The 15,846-nt window shown below is 59.9% G+C and overlaps 3 protein-coding genes across 4 annotated transcripts; all 3 read right to left on the bottom strand.

The window, feature by feature from the left end:
- Positions 1–206: 206 nt before the first annotated feature.
- On the bottom strand, positions 207–5,747 carry acvr1ba (activin A receptor type 1Ba). The gene is made up of 9 exons (XM_053850561.1): positions 5,241–5,747; positions 2,287–2,523; positions 1,956–2,216; positions 1,649–1,879; positions 1,414–1,581; positions 1,197–1,353; positions 1,005–1,129; positions 809–939; positions 207–753 (listed from the first exon to the last, which is right to left on the bottom strand). The coding sequence occupies exons 1-9, from the start codon at positions 5,302–5,304 to the stop codon at positions 628–630; spliced, it is 1,500 nt and encodes a 499-aa protein (XP_053706536.1). The 5' UTR covers positions 5,305–5,747; the 3' UTR covers positions 207–627.
- A 763-nt stretch (positions 5,748–6,510) lies between these two features.
- On the bottom strand, positions 6,511–12,369 carry acvrl1 (activin A receptor like type 1). The gene is made up of 10 exons (XM_053850555.1): positions 12,026–12,369; positions 10,177–10,242; positions 9,855–10,097; positions 8,696–8,901; positions 8,525–8,624; positions 8,317–8,463; positions 7,968–8,243; positions 7,700–7,897; positions 7,127–7,257; positions 6,511–7,063 (listed from the first exon to the last, which is right to left on the bottom strand). Exons 2-10 carry the CDS (start codon positions 10,238–10,240, stop codon positions 6,917–6,919), a joined length of 1,512 nt encoding a protein of 503 aa, XP_053706530.1. The 5' UTR covers positions 10,241–10,242; positions 12,026–12,369; the 3' UTR covers positions 6,511–6,916.
- Positions 12,370–12,803: 434 nt separating this feature from the next.
- On the bottom strand, positions 12,804–15,729 carry ankrd33aa (ankyrin repeat domain 33Aa). Of its 2 annotated transcripts, XM_053850566.1 has the most exons (5): positions 15,597–15,729; positions 15,216–15,513; positions 15,023–15,152; positions 14,814–14,954; positions 12,804–14,415 (listed from the first exon to the last, which is right to left on the bottom strand). In XM_053850566.1, the coding sequence occupies exons 2-5, from the start codon at positions 15,414–15,416 to the stop codon at positions 13,613–13,615; spliced, it is 1,275 nt and encodes a 424-aa protein (XP_053706541.1). In that variant the 5' UTR covers positions 15,417–15,513; positions 15,597–15,729; the 3' UTR covers positions 12,804–13,612. The 2 variants fall into 2 exon arrangements, with proteins under 2 accessions (XP_053706541.1, XP_053706542.1); XM_053850567.1 differs by having other exon boundaries at positions 15,216–15,695.
- Between the last annotated feature and the right edge of the window lie 117 nt (positions 15,730–15,846).

Here is a 15,846-nt window from a genome sequence, read left to right as displayed (position 1 = left end):
GCGTGGTGCGCGTGTCCACCACACGGGGCGCTGCAGCTCTGCGCGTCACGTTTGTAACCAAGTCGGGAAGTTTGAAGCGACCGACGGACCGGTGCACAGAAGAGGAGTCCGGATGTGCTGCACACCTGGAACCAGCCGACCGGCTCCTCCCGCTCTCTGACCCACCCAGTGACCTCCACCCTCACCTGCAGAATCCACGCCCGCACTAAGAAAAACAAAAGACTTTATTGTCTATGTACAAACATGTGGAGACGCAGCAGCAGCAGCGGTCAACACAGCAGAGAAGTGGCAGGTCACGGGACCGGCCCCCAGGGCGCCAGTGACATGGAAGTGCAACCGAGGCGCCGACAAGTTCACAAAAGCATTTGCAGCAGGCGTCAATCCTGAGCCCAGCCAGTCACCGAGTCCCACGGAGTGCAGAGCCTCGGGCCGTCGCTCAGCAGCAGCTCACAGTGTTTGTCCCAGGATCAACCACAGCAAAATCCCGTCCGGGCTTTGCGACTGGCGTCAGCATGCGCTCCTGGTGCGCTTCTGTTCAGGGTCCGTTTAAAAACATTGTGTGGGGGCGGGGGGGTCAGTAGTTTGGCTGGAGGTGAGGTAGGCCTGTCGGGAGCTGGAGGGGCCGGGTCACATCTTCACGTCCTCCTCCACGCTGAGCTGGGACAAGGTCTTCTTGATCCTCAGCGCCGTCAGCCGAGCGGCGCCGTTGGAGAACCAGCACTCTCTCATGATCTTCCCCATCACACGCAGAGACTGAGGGCGAGGCGCGGTCAGCCACAGAGACACACAGACGGAGAGAGAGACTCACCTCGTAGCTCTGCCACCAGTTGGGGATGTTGGGCCGGAGCTTCTGGTCGCACACCACCTTCCTCATCTCCTCGATGGACGGGTCAGAGGGCACCAGGTCATAGTAAGGCAGCTGGTAGTCCTCGTGGATCCCTGCAACACAGCGCAGGTGAGCGCGGCGGCGGCGGCGGGACGGGCGGCGGCGGCGGCGGCGGTACCTCCCGTGCTGCAGCGGCGGGCCACCTCCCAGTACACCAGGCCCAGCGCGTAGATGTCGGCACACTTGAAGGAGTCGAAGTGGTTCATGTTGATGCTTTCGTCCAGAACCTCCGGAGCCATGTACCTGGGTGAGACAGCCACTCCGTCACGACAGGCTCGCCGGCCACCGCCGGCGGCGGCGGCACTCCCACCTCTTGGTGCCGACTCGCTGGTTGGGCGCGATGTCGATGGTGTCTGTGATGGACTCGTGTCGCACCGCCAGGCCCAGGTCGGCGATGGCGCACATGCCGTTCTTCTTGACCAGGATGTTCTTGGACTTGAGGTCGCGGTGCGCGATTCCCGGTTTCCCTGCGGAGGCGGGGTCACGTCAGCACGCCGTGGACCTGGGGGCGGGGCGGGGCGGCTCACCCTGAGTGCCGAGGATCTCCATGTGCAGGTGAGCCAGACCGCTGGCTGCGGACAGGGCCAGCTTGATCATCCCCTCGATGGTGACGGAGTAGCGGTTCAGGTAGTCGAAGAGCGAGCCCAGCTCGTGGTAGTCCGACACCAGCCACAGCTGAGTCCACGTGCCGTTGTCTGGAGCCGGCAACGCGAGGTGAGGTGAGGCTCCGGGTGGGGGAGGCGGAGTGCGGCAGGCGCTCACCTTTGTTGTCCGCCGCGATGAAGCCCAGGATGTTTTCGTGGCGCAGCATGATGGTCTGGTAGATCTCGGCCTCGCGGAACCACGAGCGCTCCTCCCTGGACGAGAAGATCTTGACGGCCACGTCGCCGCCCCGCCACTTCCCCCGCCACACCTCGCCAAAGCGGCCCTTGCCGATGATCTCCTGCAGCACGATGGTCCTCGCCACCGTCCTCTGCACGAACAGAGGCAGACCTGCGGGGGGCAGCGGACGGCAGCATGGGACTCCGGGTCCGTGGTCGGACGTGCGGGGTGGACCCACTGGACTCACCTGAGCCCGAGCCCGAGGTGGACATGTCGTAGATGAGGTCCTGCAGGGTCTTGTCCTTGGCCAGGTACAGGTGCTCGCAGGACGGGTCCTCCACGTCCAGCCTCTGCCGATGACCGTACGCCCTCTGGTGGTACTGGAACAGGAAGATGGCCACCATCAGCAGCACACACAGCAGGAAGACCGGCCCGGCGATGACCGCCACCAGCTCCACGGGCCCCCAAGAGCTCGCCGACTCTGGCCCCGCCCCTTCTCTGGTCGGCACTGCAAACACAAAGTCAGGTTCCCTTCATGAGGGTGGCGCCGGGGCCCGGCTGGGGCCGGGGCAGCTCACCGGGGGCCTTGAGGTCGATGCTGTTGCAGTAGTCCTGGTAGCAGCAGTGCGTGTTGTGCAGGCCGTCGGCGCTCAGGCAGTAGATGGGCTGCCCCGGCGGCACCAGGCTGTCCTGGCTGATGCAGATGCGCACGTGCTGCTCCTTGCCGTCCATCATGTAGGTGGTGGCCATGCAGGCGCCGTCGGTCTCGCACTCGTAGCCGGTCTTCTCACAGTTGGTGCAGTTGCAGTGAAGGGCTGCGGAGGGAACCAGCAGACCACAGGTGAGCGCCGCTCATCTCCGGAAGAGCCGAGGCTGTTCAGGGGCGCTGACACCAGAGCGCTCACTGCAGACGGGCCGGCGGGACTGAAACTGGAGCCCGGCGCCTGGAGCCCGGCGCCGCAGGACTTGGCCACACCCTTCCCTGAAGTCAGGCCGGCGAGCTGGACGGAGTCAGAAGCAGGTCCTGGCTGACCTCGGCGCGCAGGATCAGGATCCAGTGAAGCTGCCACTGACCGGCCCGACGGGTCGCCCCTGTTCTCCGTTTTTTTTTTTACATTAATATGTTTATTCTTCTTTAAACATTTATCAAAATCAAAAGTGATCAAGTACAAATACTATACATCTACAGATATACAGTCATATCAAGTACACCTTCAACCCAAAACAACGTCCTGAGACCTCTTCCTCACACCTGCTCCCTGTCATAGTTCGGCTCTGGCGGGAACTTTGGGCCGCAGCTCGGCCAGGTTGGTGGCTCACCGGCGGGCTGAGCCGGAGCAGGAGGAACAACTGGCCCTTTGTGCGCAGATTAAGACGACCAGAGGAAGGATTGGAACGGTCCCGCACAAACAAAGAGCCGGGGGAGGGGGAGGACTGCTGGAGCGACGCTGGGGGGAGGGGGGAGCTCCCGACCAGACGCTGGGGGGAGGGGGGCTCACCAACCCCCAGCAGCGAGAGGCTCTGGCCCAAGTGAGCAGATGTGACCGTCAGTAAAACCCAGTCTAGACTTCAACTTTGGGGGTCTGGGGGGGCAGGAGGGGGCGTCATTGGGGTCGAGTCGGGACAGGAAACACAGACAGAGGCAGGAAGCCATGAAGAAAGCATTGGCACCAGCTTCAGGCTCACCTTCACCAGGAAGGAGCCACGGCCTGGAGAAGGGCAGCAGGCGCTGAAGACGCTGGAGTGTTGCGCACGCACACACTCTGTCTGACCCAGGCCGCACGCCCGCGCGCACACACACACACGCCTCTTGTTTTTATGCGCCAGACCTGTGTGTGTGTTCTCTCACTCCTCTGCACGTGTGTGTGTGTGCGTGCGCTGCAGAGCAACACGACTCACGGCGGGGCTGAAACCAGAGCCCACTGAGCCAAGCAGACGCCAGCAGACAGTGAGAGTGAACACACACGCATGCCAATCAATGGTCGGGGAGGGGAGTCATGACCCGTGTCTGACTCCGATTTCTGATGCCATTGTGAGGAGGAGCTCCACTCCGCAGCGCTCCCTGGGGGCCACATCACTTCCTGTGTGTCCGCTGACCCCGCTGCAGCCAGGAGGTCGGCTTCAGAGGAACCGTCAGCTGACCCGCCGTCCCGTGAGCGCAGCTCCGGTTTGAAGAGGGGACTTCCCCGAAACTGGACCCCGTCACCCAACAGCGCAGTCAATCGCCGACAACACCAGTGTGTGTTTGGCAGCGGCTGCTGCCAGCACTCGTGAGCGCTCCGTGGCCTTCATGAGAAACACCCTGACACCAGTCAGCGAGGACCGCCAGCGTGTGTGTGTGGAGGCGCTAATCCCTCTGGAAGCAGCAGGTCACTCAGAGGCTGCAGTGTCTGCGGGGTAATTTGGGCCTGCTGCCCTCGCAGGGGTCAGTTCAAGGACTGGAGCGCTGTAGCTGGTAAACAAACTTCAGCAGGTCTCTGGAGCCTCCGTCGTCACGCGAGGCGGGCCGGTCCCAACATGTCGCCGCAGCGGCAGCAGCAGCGGCGGCGTGGAGGTGTGACCCACAGGTGTCCAGCTCACTGCTGAGCAACTGGCACCAGAGACTCACCACTCCTCAACCAGCTGCTCTGAACAACTGGCGTTCTTGATCGGTCCAAACAGAACACAGTGCTGGGCACCGAGCGGCGGCCATTTTTGTCACGCTCGTGATCCGGCAGCCGGTGGAGAAACGGGCGTCCATTTGTTCATGTTTTGCAGACGCCTCCCGAGCTGAATCACGCTGACCCACCGGACTCGCCCCCTGACCCGCCGGGGGGGCGGGGGGGGGTCCAGGTGAGGTAAGGCAGACACACCCCGACAGCATGAGGGAACGCTCCCCCGTTCAGGACTGGTTTGACTGGTTCCAGTGGCGGCCCGCGACAAGCCACCACACAGTGAGACAACCTCGGGGCTCCCTTCCTGCCCTCCCCCCAGCCCCTTCACTCACACCACACTGTGAGCCCGGAACCACAGTGGTCTCACTGCAGTGCCGGAGCCAGGGGTCCTGGGAGGAGGGGGCGCTCCCGCTGACCCCCGGGAATCGAACCCACTCACAACAAGCTGCAGCGAGCGGCAGCAGAAAGTGGTCCAGTCCATGGTGAACACCTGGGCCCGGGCCGTCCAGACCCAGACACGGCACACGTCCATCACAATGGCCGCAGACTTGAACTCTGACCCCAGTCTGCGACGCTCCAACGTGGAACTGCGGGACACAGCACCGAAGTCGCTCCGTCCGGAGCATGACGCACGCACCACGTCCCGCACCGGCGAGCGGCTCAATAGTTGAACGCACTCTGGAACCGCTCACTCGCTTCGCTCCCGCGGCTAGCTGCAGGCGCGGACACCTCCGCCGGGTTGGTGCTGGTGTTGTTTCGGTTCGCGCCCTCCCGACGCCAGTAAACCGCAGTCAAGGGGGCGCGGAAGACAAAGAGCGGCTCGCGTGGCTCCGAGGTCAGCGCTCCCGGGGCACCGCCGACGGTCCGGACACACTCACCGGTGGCGACGGCCAAGAGGCCCAGCAGGCCCAGCAGGGCCGGGGAGACGAGCCGCGGGTCCATGTCGTCTGCGCTCACATCTCCTGAGGGCCGAACGAGCTCCGCGCGCCGCTGACCGAACACCTCCTCGCTCTGACCGCCCAACCAGCCGCACGCGGGGGCGCGCGTTTAAAGGGGCGTGGGCAACGAAGAGGGGGCGTGTGTGTGTGCGCGCGCGCGCGCGGTTGTTTACAACCGCAGCGTCTCCGCCAGGTCGCGACCTGGTGGAGGAGAGCAGGCCCGGGTCTGGACCTGGTGCCGCGCGTGTCATCGGAGTGGCCTTCACTGCCGAATGTTGGGCTGCAGCTCGCTCGTGTGCGGGCGCGCGCGGGCGCTTCTGGAAGGTGTCTGACAGTCGCCATCTTCCTCCGACACATTGACACCAACAAAACACGACATGTGTCACGCGGGTTCTCGGCTGAGCACGTGTTCAACTTCCTGCTGACACGGGCAGGTGACTGCTCCTCTCTTCCGTCCCACACACAGAGACAATGATGATAATGTGCTTCACTGAATGAGATCAACTGCTGGCCACTTCCTGGTCTAGTGAGGACTGAGCAAACGCCAGCGTCACTGCCCTATTTGCTTCTTCATCCCGTTTTGCTTCCAGGGCTCAGGCTTATGACGTCATTTCCTGTCCGCATGCGCACATTGGTATTTCAAGACGTCATTTACTGTCCACATGCGCACATGGGTGCAGCTGCTTGACACATAAATTAGAATCAAATGAGCAACGTCATTACGCCACGCCTCACTACACACTGGTATTTCATCAAGAGAAGCAGAATTTGAATGACTAAAGTACTAATATAATATATATATATATATATATATCACTACATTTGACTTGTATTCAACAATTCGGATATTTTAACAAGATTTCAGATGAAGTAATTGGATCTTTCTGTGCAATTTGCATGCAGTTTTCTATCTTGCCTACGAGGTCTCAGTGAATATGAGTATATACTCAGTAAATGACGTCTTGAAATACCAATGTGCGTACAGGACAGGAAATGACGTCATAAGCCTGAGCCCTGGAAGCAAATAGGGCAGTGATAGCCAGCCAATCACGACGCAGTCCTCGCCAGTCCAGGAAGTAGATGCTGTGCTTGGCCAACCAGCTGCTTGACACATGTGGTGTTCTGCTGTATATGTGTGGCACGACGTGACCTCCCAACCACTGGCACATGCTCAGTCAACGTCCACAGCACGGTTCAAGAAGCCCAGTCATTTGAAAAATATGATCTTTAATTGAACATGTACAGATGTATGTATCTATTGAATGCCAAGCGGTGACAGTTATTGTGGCGTGTGTGAAACGTTACATCAGATATACAGGTGCAAAACAAAAGGCACAATGGCCATTGCTGGACTAAACTACATGCACGGCTAACGTGTTGGACGCGCTGATCAATGACGCACACAGCCAAGCGTTGGGTGTCAGACACCAGAGCACACGAGAAGGAAGGGCTCGCTGACGGAGCAAATACCGGGCCAGTAACGCGAGCGAGTGCACCGTGGTGATGGAGCTGTGGCCAGGCGTCCAGACAGGACTTCCAAGGTTTGGATCTGCATTGAGAAGCGCCTCGGTGATTCCATTGAACAACGGTGCAGATGCCTGTCTTCTTCTCCTTCTTCAGATGTCTCGCTTCAGCTTCTCGCTGCCGACGTCGCTCTCGTGGTCCAGTTTGGAGAGCGTCTTCCTCACACGCAGGGCCGTGAGCCGAGCAATTGGGCTGTGGAACCAACACTCCTTCATGATCTTCACGATGGCCGACAGGATCTGCACGGGAACAGGAGCCGGTCAGGAGAAGTCCGCAGGTCAGTGCTGGCCCACTCCACTCACCGGGTGCGAGTGGAAGCGATTGTGCAAACTGGGCCGATGCTGGTCCACACAAACCACCTTCTTCATCTCCTCAAAGCTGGGGTCCGATGGGACCAGATCAAAGAAGGGAGGCCGGTACTCCTCCACGATACCTGGGACACAAACACGAGCGAAACCGTCATGTCGCAGGCGGCTCCCAGTTTCTGTGTCGCCAGAAATCCCAGTCACCGCTGCTGTTGTGTCGGGGAGCCGACGGTGACAGAGTTTGCTGCAGGGCGCGACGGCGCCAGTATGCGTCATGTATGCTGCCCTCTGCTGGTGACGTCATGTAGGAGCTGGCGTGAGAGTGCGTGCGTGCGTGTCTGGCCTCTGTACGAGCAAGTGCTGACACCAGATAAGACTGTTTACAATGACAGACCTTCCAGTCAGCAGACAGAAGTCGGGCCGGGCCGGCGCTCCACTCACATGGCAGCGATGAGAGACACGCCGGCCCAACTGCCTTGTTCACCGGCCTTATCAGAACCGGGCCGGCCAGAACATGACTGATGTGTTTTGAAGCAGGAAATGGTGGGGGGCGGGGGGTGTGGGAGTTACCATTGACGCTGGTCCTGCGGGAAATTTCCCAGAACACCAGACCCAGAGCCCAGATGTCGGTCTGCTTGTAGGAGTCAAAGACGTCCATGCGCAGCGTCTCGTCCAGAACCTCCGGAGCCATGTAGCGCTTGGTACCCACGCGCGGGTTGTTGCCCACGTCCAGGTAGTCGCCGGACTGAGAGTGCATCACCGCCAGACCTGCGAGGAAGCCCGAGTCGGCCACACTGGCTGGTTTCTGAAGGTGGCGCGTCGCGGTGGCGGCCCTCACCCAGGTCGGCGATGCAGCACTGCCCGTTCCGCTTCACCAGGATGTTGCGGCTCTTCAGGTCCCGGTGAGCGATGGCCGGTTTGCCCTGCGAGCTGACGATCTCGGTGTGGAGGTGGACCAGGCCGCAGGCCACCGACAGACACATCCTCAGGCAGCTCTCCGGCTCCAGGCTGGTGAACTGCAGGACGTCGTAGAGCGAGCCCAGCTCGTGGAAGTGAGTGACCAGCCACAGCTGCGTGCTGGAGTTCTTGGACGTCATGTCAGAGGCGATGAAGCCTGGAACACAGAGCACACTGGCTGGCGCTGACCGCTCTCCTGTGGCGGCTCCTTGTCAGAGACACCGATTTACCCAGGATGTTGTCGTGTCGCAGCTGGACGGTGTTGTAGATCTCCGTCTCTCTGAACCAGGACTGCTCGTCCCGTGAGGAGAAGATCTTGACTGCCACGCTCTCGCCCATCCAGGTGCCCCTCCACACCTCTCCGTACCGCCCTTTACCTGCCACACAGCCTCACTATCACACGCGGGCTCCGCCGAGGACGGCATCTCACAGACTGACCGACGCACTCCACCAGAGAGATTTGTCTGGCCATGGTTCTCTGGACCAGGTATGGAAGTCCTGTCCCACTTCCTGACGTGCAGAACTCATCAAAGATGTCCTGGAGAGAGAAAGAGAGACCCTGACTCAGACTTGAAGCCCTACGTCGGTCATCGATGGGGCAGGTCTTACTCCATAGGTGGGGTCGTCTCCATGCGTGACCTTGGGCACGGTGAGGTCACGGTGTTCGACGTCTCGCAGTCGACAGCGAGGGTCTCTGCTCTGCAGGAGCAGCATCACGGCACAGACGCCGGCTGCCAGGACCACCAGCATCAGGGACAGGGAGATCCATAGCCCGGACCGAGTCGCTTCAGGGGTGGGCGTGGTGGCCACTCCATCTGGACACACAGTCGACCACCCGTTTACTGCTACGACCACGGTCAAGATGGCCAGAACATGAGAAGTTATGTGGCTCTCTCTCGAAGGCAGCGCTTTCCAACCGGGGTGTGGTGTGGAACACTAGTGGGGAAATGACCCAGCGTCACCTCATGTGTCCGGAGACAGAGGCGGCGATATGATGCCATGAAGTCATGACAGTGAGAAGGTGTTGAGGAGATGATCCCATGGACCACACTGAGTGGACCGCACTCTTTCACCACAGAACCAGGGAGGGAGGGAGCCGCCACCAGGCCAAAGACTGTCTGCAGCACAGAGCTAACAGAGCTAACAGAGCTAACGGCTAACCTGACCTGTCTGACTTCCACTCAACTGTACTGATGCTCATGGACTGTCAACGTTGGCTCTGGGCTTTAAAAGGTGGCTCTGAACAACTAAACGCACCACCAAATACATGTGAAGAGAGGAAGAATCACTGTTGTTATGAAGCAAGTTCAGGCAGAGAAGCCAAGGATTTGTCTGGAAACTACAGTCACATCATGCAAAAGAGAAGTGATCCCATCCAAACAGTGATTTCAAGTCAGTCAACACATCAATGAAGCATGATCTATTGAGCCATATTGCCGCCTCTTTCTGGACACATGGGAAACAAAGACATCTTCTGCCATGTGTTTGTGCAAACAGCCTGGCAACAGAACAAGCCAGTGTCAGTAGCTGCAGTGTTTCACCAGTCAACAGGGAGTTTCTACAGGACTTGAAGCACCAGTGAGCTTTGGCCCAGGCTCCTGTGGTGCTGTCAACCAAGGCGCCGTGGCCAGAGAGAGGGTGAAGAACCCTGCTCTATGATGTCGTGCCTTCCATTTGGCCAGATGAGGGCAGCAGAGAGGCCAACCACGTGAGGACAGTGTTGGGAAGTGGTGCGGAAGAAAAAGGGACAGGAGAGAGAGCAACTGACTGATGTTTGGTGGAGGAGTGATGTGGGTGTTGCACAGCTCTTGTTTGCAGCAGGAGACGAAGAAGCGCTCGAAGGACGTGTAGCACTGCTCCCTGTAGTGGTCCAAGAGGAAGCAGCCCCTCTCCTCCCGTCCCCTCACCCAGGTGTAAAAGCAGTAGTGGCCCCGGCACGTGCCGTTCACGCAGGTGCCCTTTTCATTCTGGCAAGTGCAGAGCAGCTCGCCCTGGTCCTCGGGGCTGGGGGCTGGAAGACAGACCAGAGAGAGAGCAGGTGAACCTGAGGCGGAGCCGTCTCACGCCCCAGATGTGAACAGCAGCTTTACCTGCACCACAGGCGGTGACCCCCAAAAGCACGAGCACCAGTGTCAGCCGAGCAGAGGAGCCCATCTCTGTGGAGCACGCCAGACGGGTTATTCCTGCACTCAGCCACAAATCTGTTTCTCTGCACAAGGATTTATCATCATCGGAATCTTTCGGCATTTCCCGTCGCATGTGCCAGACACCCGAGCCCCTCCCCTCATCGCTCAGCCCCTGATCAGACCAGCTTCAACAGCACTGACGTTGCTATGAACCTTTTGTTGGGTCTTCAGCTCTGCGAGTCAGAGGAAGCGGAGGGTCCGGCCCGTCTGTGGCTCCTGCCGTGTTTGTCTTAGTGCGGCTGGAGGCCCCGCGGGCTCCTGGCTAACTGGCTGGCGCCTCGTGTAAATATTGACGACTGGGCTTCCTGCCTTTGAGTGGCCCCGCCCGCTGGTTCTGCTGGACTCATTGTTTAGGGGCTCATTTCTCTGATGTTGTCTGGTGGAGTTCAACCATCAACCAGTGAGCAAGACGCAGAACCCCTGCCATATGCATGTGTTTGGAGAGGAAACCAGAGTTGCTGGAGCCAGTGGCGTCCCGCTCCAGTGTTGCAGCGAAAACAACGCTACGTCTGCGTCTTGCACAAACCACAAGCTGCGTTCCAGCCGAGCGAGGACTTCCTGCGCCACACTCGCAGCCTTCGTCCGTGCTTCTCGCCGCAGAAACTCCGCCCAGCGAGCCTCTTGTCGGAACTCCTTTCTCCGACGCTGAGGTGGGCCGAAGCTGCTATCACGTCCGCCATCGCAGGCGGGTCCCACTTCAGACTCCAGCTGACTTCCTGTCCACGGCTGCGCCCGCCGTGCCCGAGGGGAGACCCATTGTCATCTCTTCCTCTCATCTGCGCAGCTCAGAGCCAGGAGGTCCATCTCTCATTCCATCAGAATGACTGCAGCGGACGCTTGGGCCACACGCTCCAGTGCAGCCTTTACTCTCCCAGCACTTCTCAGATGCTGACCTTGAGAAGCAGGTCCACGTCCGTCCGCTGTGCTTCTGAAGAAAGAAAAGGTTCAGTTGCAGCAGTGTGCTGCCCATGACTGAAGGCTACAACCACCAGGCGGCGCTCTTCTCGCTCAAGCTGCAGTATCTTCTCCCAACACCAGCCTCAAGAAACCTTGAGGCACAGCCCAGAGCCACAGACCTCGGATGTTCCGACTGGCCCCGAGGCAGTCAGACGGAGCACCACGCTTGTGGCTCTCACCCGACCCAGCGCCAGGTCTGGGGCAGCAGACAGACGCCTCAGCATTCACGCTCCTGCTTGCTAACGCGCTGCGTGGATGCAGCTGAATCCGTTCCTCTCCTTTGACAATAAGGAGTGACAAAGAAATCAATCACAGAATGACAAACAATAGCGACTGAAATGATGCGGATGGTTCCTCCGGGCCGCTGGGCTACTCCCCGGGTCTCTGCCGTGCGCGCCATGTTGGCGGCCCATCAGCCAGCGTGCTGACCGCAGCATCCAGGTGGGGCGGCTCAACTGGACCAATGTCTCTCCAGCCGTCCGACTCAGCGCTTCACGTGCCTCAGGCCCCCTGGCTGTGGTCACGTGACCAGATGGCTCGACTGTGGTGGCCCCTCCTGTGGCCTGTCTACCTGGGGAGGATGGCTCAGATGGAGAGGGAGCCTCCTCTGTCACCTGCCTCAGTGTTTGACTGGGGCTGGGCTTCAACCCCCCAGTCCGGACCTGAACTCACTCTGCTGCCTCCAGTTGGGAGCCAGCCCAGCGTGACCTGCGCACGTGCTCCCAGGTGCTGGTCCTGACACGCACGATGACCTCCTCTGACAACCAGCGTCCACACCGACCGCGAGCTGCCTTACCTGAGTCTTTAGAGGCGCGCGCTGGCGCCCTGCTCCATGTCTCCTCGCGGCTGCCTCGACGCTCGCGGCTCACAAGTCCCGCGCGTGAGAGCCGTGGAAAGGTTCGCGGCGCTGTTCCCGAGGACAACTCTGGCGTTTCCGCTCCAAGTTGAGAGAAAGTTCGGAGAGCGGGAGGTTCCAGATGTGGCGAGGACTCGCTCTCATCTCCGAGTCAGTCTCGGATGCTTCCGCTCCGAGAAGTAGATCCAGTGGCGCAGCCGAGAGTGTTGCGTTCTGCTGCTGGAGCTCCTGATCCCAGGGCCAGATAGCAGCTCCTGACTGCGCTGGAGTTTGGTCCCACCCTGTATTGTCCCGGCCCGACCCAGCTGCGGCAGGAATGTGTTCTCAGAGCGCTCTTCCTGTTCAGAACTTGTCATTTTCCTCTCCCCCCCCCACCCTCCTCCCAGTGCCATTGTAGTTGGGGATGAGGGCGAGAGCCTCAGTCTGGGAGCCTGGCACATTCCTGCGCCAGCGTGGGCAGGAAGCCTGCATCGGACACGCCAGGAAATCCGCTGAAGAAGACCAAAACAAGTCGCTCTCCTCAGAGTGTCCGACAGATGACGGAGCTCCACCCCCCGGCACTGAGGGGGAGCTATGGCAGCAGATGCTTGTACATGCAGAGGTGGTGGTGAGCGACAGGCACTCCCTGGGACCCCGGGCCCCAGAGGGCAGCGGCCTGTGGGAACCATCCTGGAGCAAGAGAGCTGCTGCAAGAAGGAAGTGCAAACCAGACAAAGAGTGTGGGACCCTGTACAGATTTATTGACACTGTCCACAGCCACAGAGTGGAGATGGAGCCGGCGCTCAGACGCTGACAGCACAGCTGCAGCCTCTCTCCTCTGTCCTCACACCTTCGCCCTCCTCCCTCCACTTATCTCAGAGGGAGGCTCTCTTCCCAGAACCGGAGAACTGGCCAGCTGTTTCTCACAGCAACTTGTGCTCTCATGGCGGCAGCCCTTTCTTCACCACCTTCCCATCAGAATGGCAGTTTGACTGTCAAACCTGCTGACAGCACGAAATGACCTCAAGTTCCTCAAGCGAACAGGAAGTGACTGCCCAGCATGACACGAGTCATGACGAGTCCACTCGAAAACACATCGACGAGGAGAGTGCGCTGTCCTCGTGATGAAGATGACGATGATGAAGATGACACTCGGACTTATCTGACGGAGAGTGTCCATTGGATTAAAAGATTACAGTTGGGGAAGAGTTGCGCTTCCTCATTGCTCCGGAGCGAGTATTTATAGTTCCCTTAAGACGCTCTGACCTCAGCCCCAGCGAGTGGAGCTTCAGTCTTGATGGATAATGTGGTCTCATGAGCGCCACCTGCCTGAGAGCCGCACAGCATTCTGAGTCAGCAGCGATCCAGGCTCCCAGGTTCTGCAGCTGCGTGGCTGCGTTCTTCAGGAGCTTCTCTCTCAGCTGTGGAGAACAGATTGCACCCCCTGCTGGACCGGCGTCTGAGCGACGGTCGCTCGCGCCTGCGCTGGTGATGACATCACCGCCCCGGGCGCCTGCCTGCCTGCTTGAGTCTGACTCACAGTGACTTTCATTTCTGGCTCTGTGGGCGTTTGGACCTGTTGGTCTCCTTGTCCAGCTCTTTCTCCTTCTCCTTCTTCTTCTTCTCCTTGGCCTCCTTGTACTTCCAGACGGGGGGCTCCAGGTACCCCGTGTCTCGTTTCTTCTTCTTCTCCTTCTTTGGCGTGGGCTCCCCTGATTTAGTCACTTCTATTTTGGGGATACAACCAGAGGGGAAGATGCTATTCCGGTGAGTCATGCTGCGGGGCATGAAGCGTGGCAGCGCCGCGCTCTCCTGGCGCTCCGGCTCCTGGCAGCAGGAGGTCAGGGACGCCGAGGTGGACGACATGGACGTGGGAGAGGCAGAGGTGAAGGAGCTGTCGGCGGTGTGGGACACAAGGCTGTGCTCCAGCTCCTTCCTGCTGTGTTTTTCCACGAGTTCAGGAACGGCGAGGCGCCGCCTGCCGAGCGCCGGGGGGCTGCTGGGACACAGCGGGCGACAGCCGGTGGCGATCAGCGGGCTGTGGAAGCCCGTGGTCATCCGAACCATGTGGTCCATGACGCCGTTGGTTTCAGGGTCATGGGGGAACCTGAAGGTCAGGCTGTCTTTTAAACGTTGCCGCAGCTTTTGGCTGGTCGTTCTGGGCATGGTGGCCTTCGCGGTCAGATGCGTGAGCTCAGGCCACTCCGGAACATAGGTGTCACAGAACTGCTCGGCCACGGGACGGGCCTGCAGCTGCCGAATTCTGTTGAGGGTCTCGAATCTTCCGGTTCTTACGACCCACTCCTTCAGGCCTCTCCTCTGGACCAGGTCCATCGCGTTCATGTCGGCACCTGCAGCAGCGAGGGGGAGAGTCATGAATGTGTCGGTCAGCGCCCACCTCACAAGACATCAAGTCAGGTGTATCCTTCTGCACAATCTCCTCCTCGGTTGTGTTGTACATACTGTATATAACTAGTGTATATGTTATGGGAGCAGAACAGATGATGCACAGTGCCTCAGTGTCGACACGCAACATCTACTGAGGGAAGCACCGATGGAGCTGACGCTCCGGGGAATTGTCTCCACCGTGTGGTTCAAGTGCTGCGCGACACTTCAGCTCTTCTCATGGCTCCGGAGGCTGGATGACGTCAGGACTTCAGATGAGCTCAGATGTCGCTGACACACACCCTGCAGAGACGCCACCTGACTCCGCCCGTCGACCTGACTCCGCCCACGGCCGCAGGCTCACCGTGCATGAGGAGAGCCGCCACACAGTCCTCCCGACCCTGCAGGCCCGCCTTGATCAGGGCGGTGAAGCCTCGCGGGTCCCGGACCTCGGTGTCCACTCCAGAGTAGTAGTTGAGTGTGTAGTTGAGGATGGTGACGAAGCCTGAAGGCAAACACGCACGTGCGCGGGTCAGGCACAGAGCGGCGGCTCGGGGACAGCGGCTCACGCACCTGCCTGAGCTGCGATCATCAGCGCTGTGTTTCCGTCCTTGTCCTGGTGATTGATGTCCAGGTGTGGACACGCGTGCAGCCGGGTCACCACGTCCACGAAGCCTCTGCTGACCGCCAGCATGAATCCGTTCTGCAGAGGACAAGCAGCTGTGACTGGGTGACTCGAGCCGCTCGGGCCTCGCTGGCTTCCTACTCGGCCGTTGACGTCCAGCTCCATGGCCTCCTCTCTGGTGACGCCTCTCTCCAGCATCCTGCTCACGGCGTCCGGGTCGTTCCTGGCGCAGGCCTCGTACAGAGTGGCGGGCGGGTCTGAGTACAGCTCACTCCGCTCACAGTCGGGGAACACAGAGTCGTCCGATAGGATGCTCTCCGAGTCCGAGTCATTCAGGAGCATCTCCAAGTCTTGGGACAGGCACGTGCCGGGCTCGGGGTCGGGGTCCGGGACTCCGGGGTCACACCAGCGAGGCTGCCCTCTGGACTACTGCGGACATCTGAAGCACAAGGAAAGCCGAGAGGATGGCGCTCATCATCGTGAAAGACAGTCGCGGTCCACCATCAGGTGGGCGCTTGTTACCTGGACCTGAGAGGCCTTCGCGTTCCGCTCCACGCTCAGGTTGTGCTCAGCCTGCAGAGCTCCGATCTCTCCAGCCGCCTCTTGTCGGTCGACTCCTCCGGGCGATGGGAATCCCGTTGGTTAAGCCCTCCCGCCCCCCCGCCCTCATCTCAACAATCCTCCAGGTCCCAACTTAGACGCTGTTGTTCTAAGACCGGCAACATGCTCTCCAATCTCTCATCCAGATTATGGAAGATTTAGGGATTAGCAG

This window comes from Synchiropus splendidus, chromosome 18, assembly GCF_027744825.2.
Source record: "Synchiropus splendidus isolate RoL2022-P1 chromosome 18, RoL_Sspl_1.0, whole genome shotgun sequence".
NCBI lineage: Eukaryota > Metazoa > Chordata > Actinopteri > Syngnathiformes > Callionymidae > Synchiropus > Synchiropus splendidus.
Note: the sequence above shows the minus strand (reverse complement) of the source record. Positions and strands in the feature narration are given on the sequence as shown.

What these genes read in the sequence shown, in the direction of transcription:
- acvr1ba (XM_053850561.1), bottom strand. Translation starts at nt 5,304, where the DNA reads ATGGACCCGCGGCTCGTCTCCCCGGCCCTGCTGGGCCTGCTGGGCCTC. An exon ending in CCTCTTGGCCGTCGCCACCG is followed by an intron (nt 2,524 to 5,240) that starts GTGAGTGTGTCC and finishes TTCCCTCCGCAG; the next exon opens with CCCTTCACTGCAACTGCACC. An exon ending in ACTGGTGGCAGAGCTACGAG is followed by an intron (nt 754 to 808) that starts GTGAGTCTCTCT and finishes CCTCGCCCTCAG; the next exon opens with TCTCTGCGTGTGATGGGGAA.
- ankrd33aa (XM_053850566.1), bottom strand. Translation starts at nt 15,416, where the DNA reads ATGCTCCTGAATGACTCGGACTCGGAGAGCATCCTATCGGACGACTCT. An exon ending in AGCTGGACGTCAACGGCCGA is followed by an intron (nt 15,153 to 15,215) that starts GTAGGAAGCCAG and finishes TGTCCTCTGCAG; the next exon opens with AACGGATTCATGCTGGCGGT. An exon ending in GGCGGCTCTCCTCATGCACG is followed by an intron (nt 14,416 to 14,813) that starts GTGAGCCTGCGG and finishes TCGCTGCTGCAG; the next exon opens with GTGCCGACATGAACGCGATG.
- acvrl1 (XM_053850555.1), bottom strand. Translation starts at nt 10,240, where the DNA reads ATGGGCTCCTCTGCTCGGCTGACACTGGTGCTCGTGCTTTTGGGGGTC. An exon ending in GGTCACCGCCTGTGGTGCAG is followed by an intron (nt 10,098 to 10,176) that starts GTAAAGCTGCTG and finishes TCTGTCTTCCAG; the next exon opens with CCCCCAGCCCCGAGGACCAG. An exon ending in CCGCAGGACCAGCGTCAATG is followed by an intron (nt 7,258 to 7,699) that starts GTAACTCCCACA and finishes TTTGTGTCCCAG; the next exon opens with GTATCGTGGAGGAGTACCGG.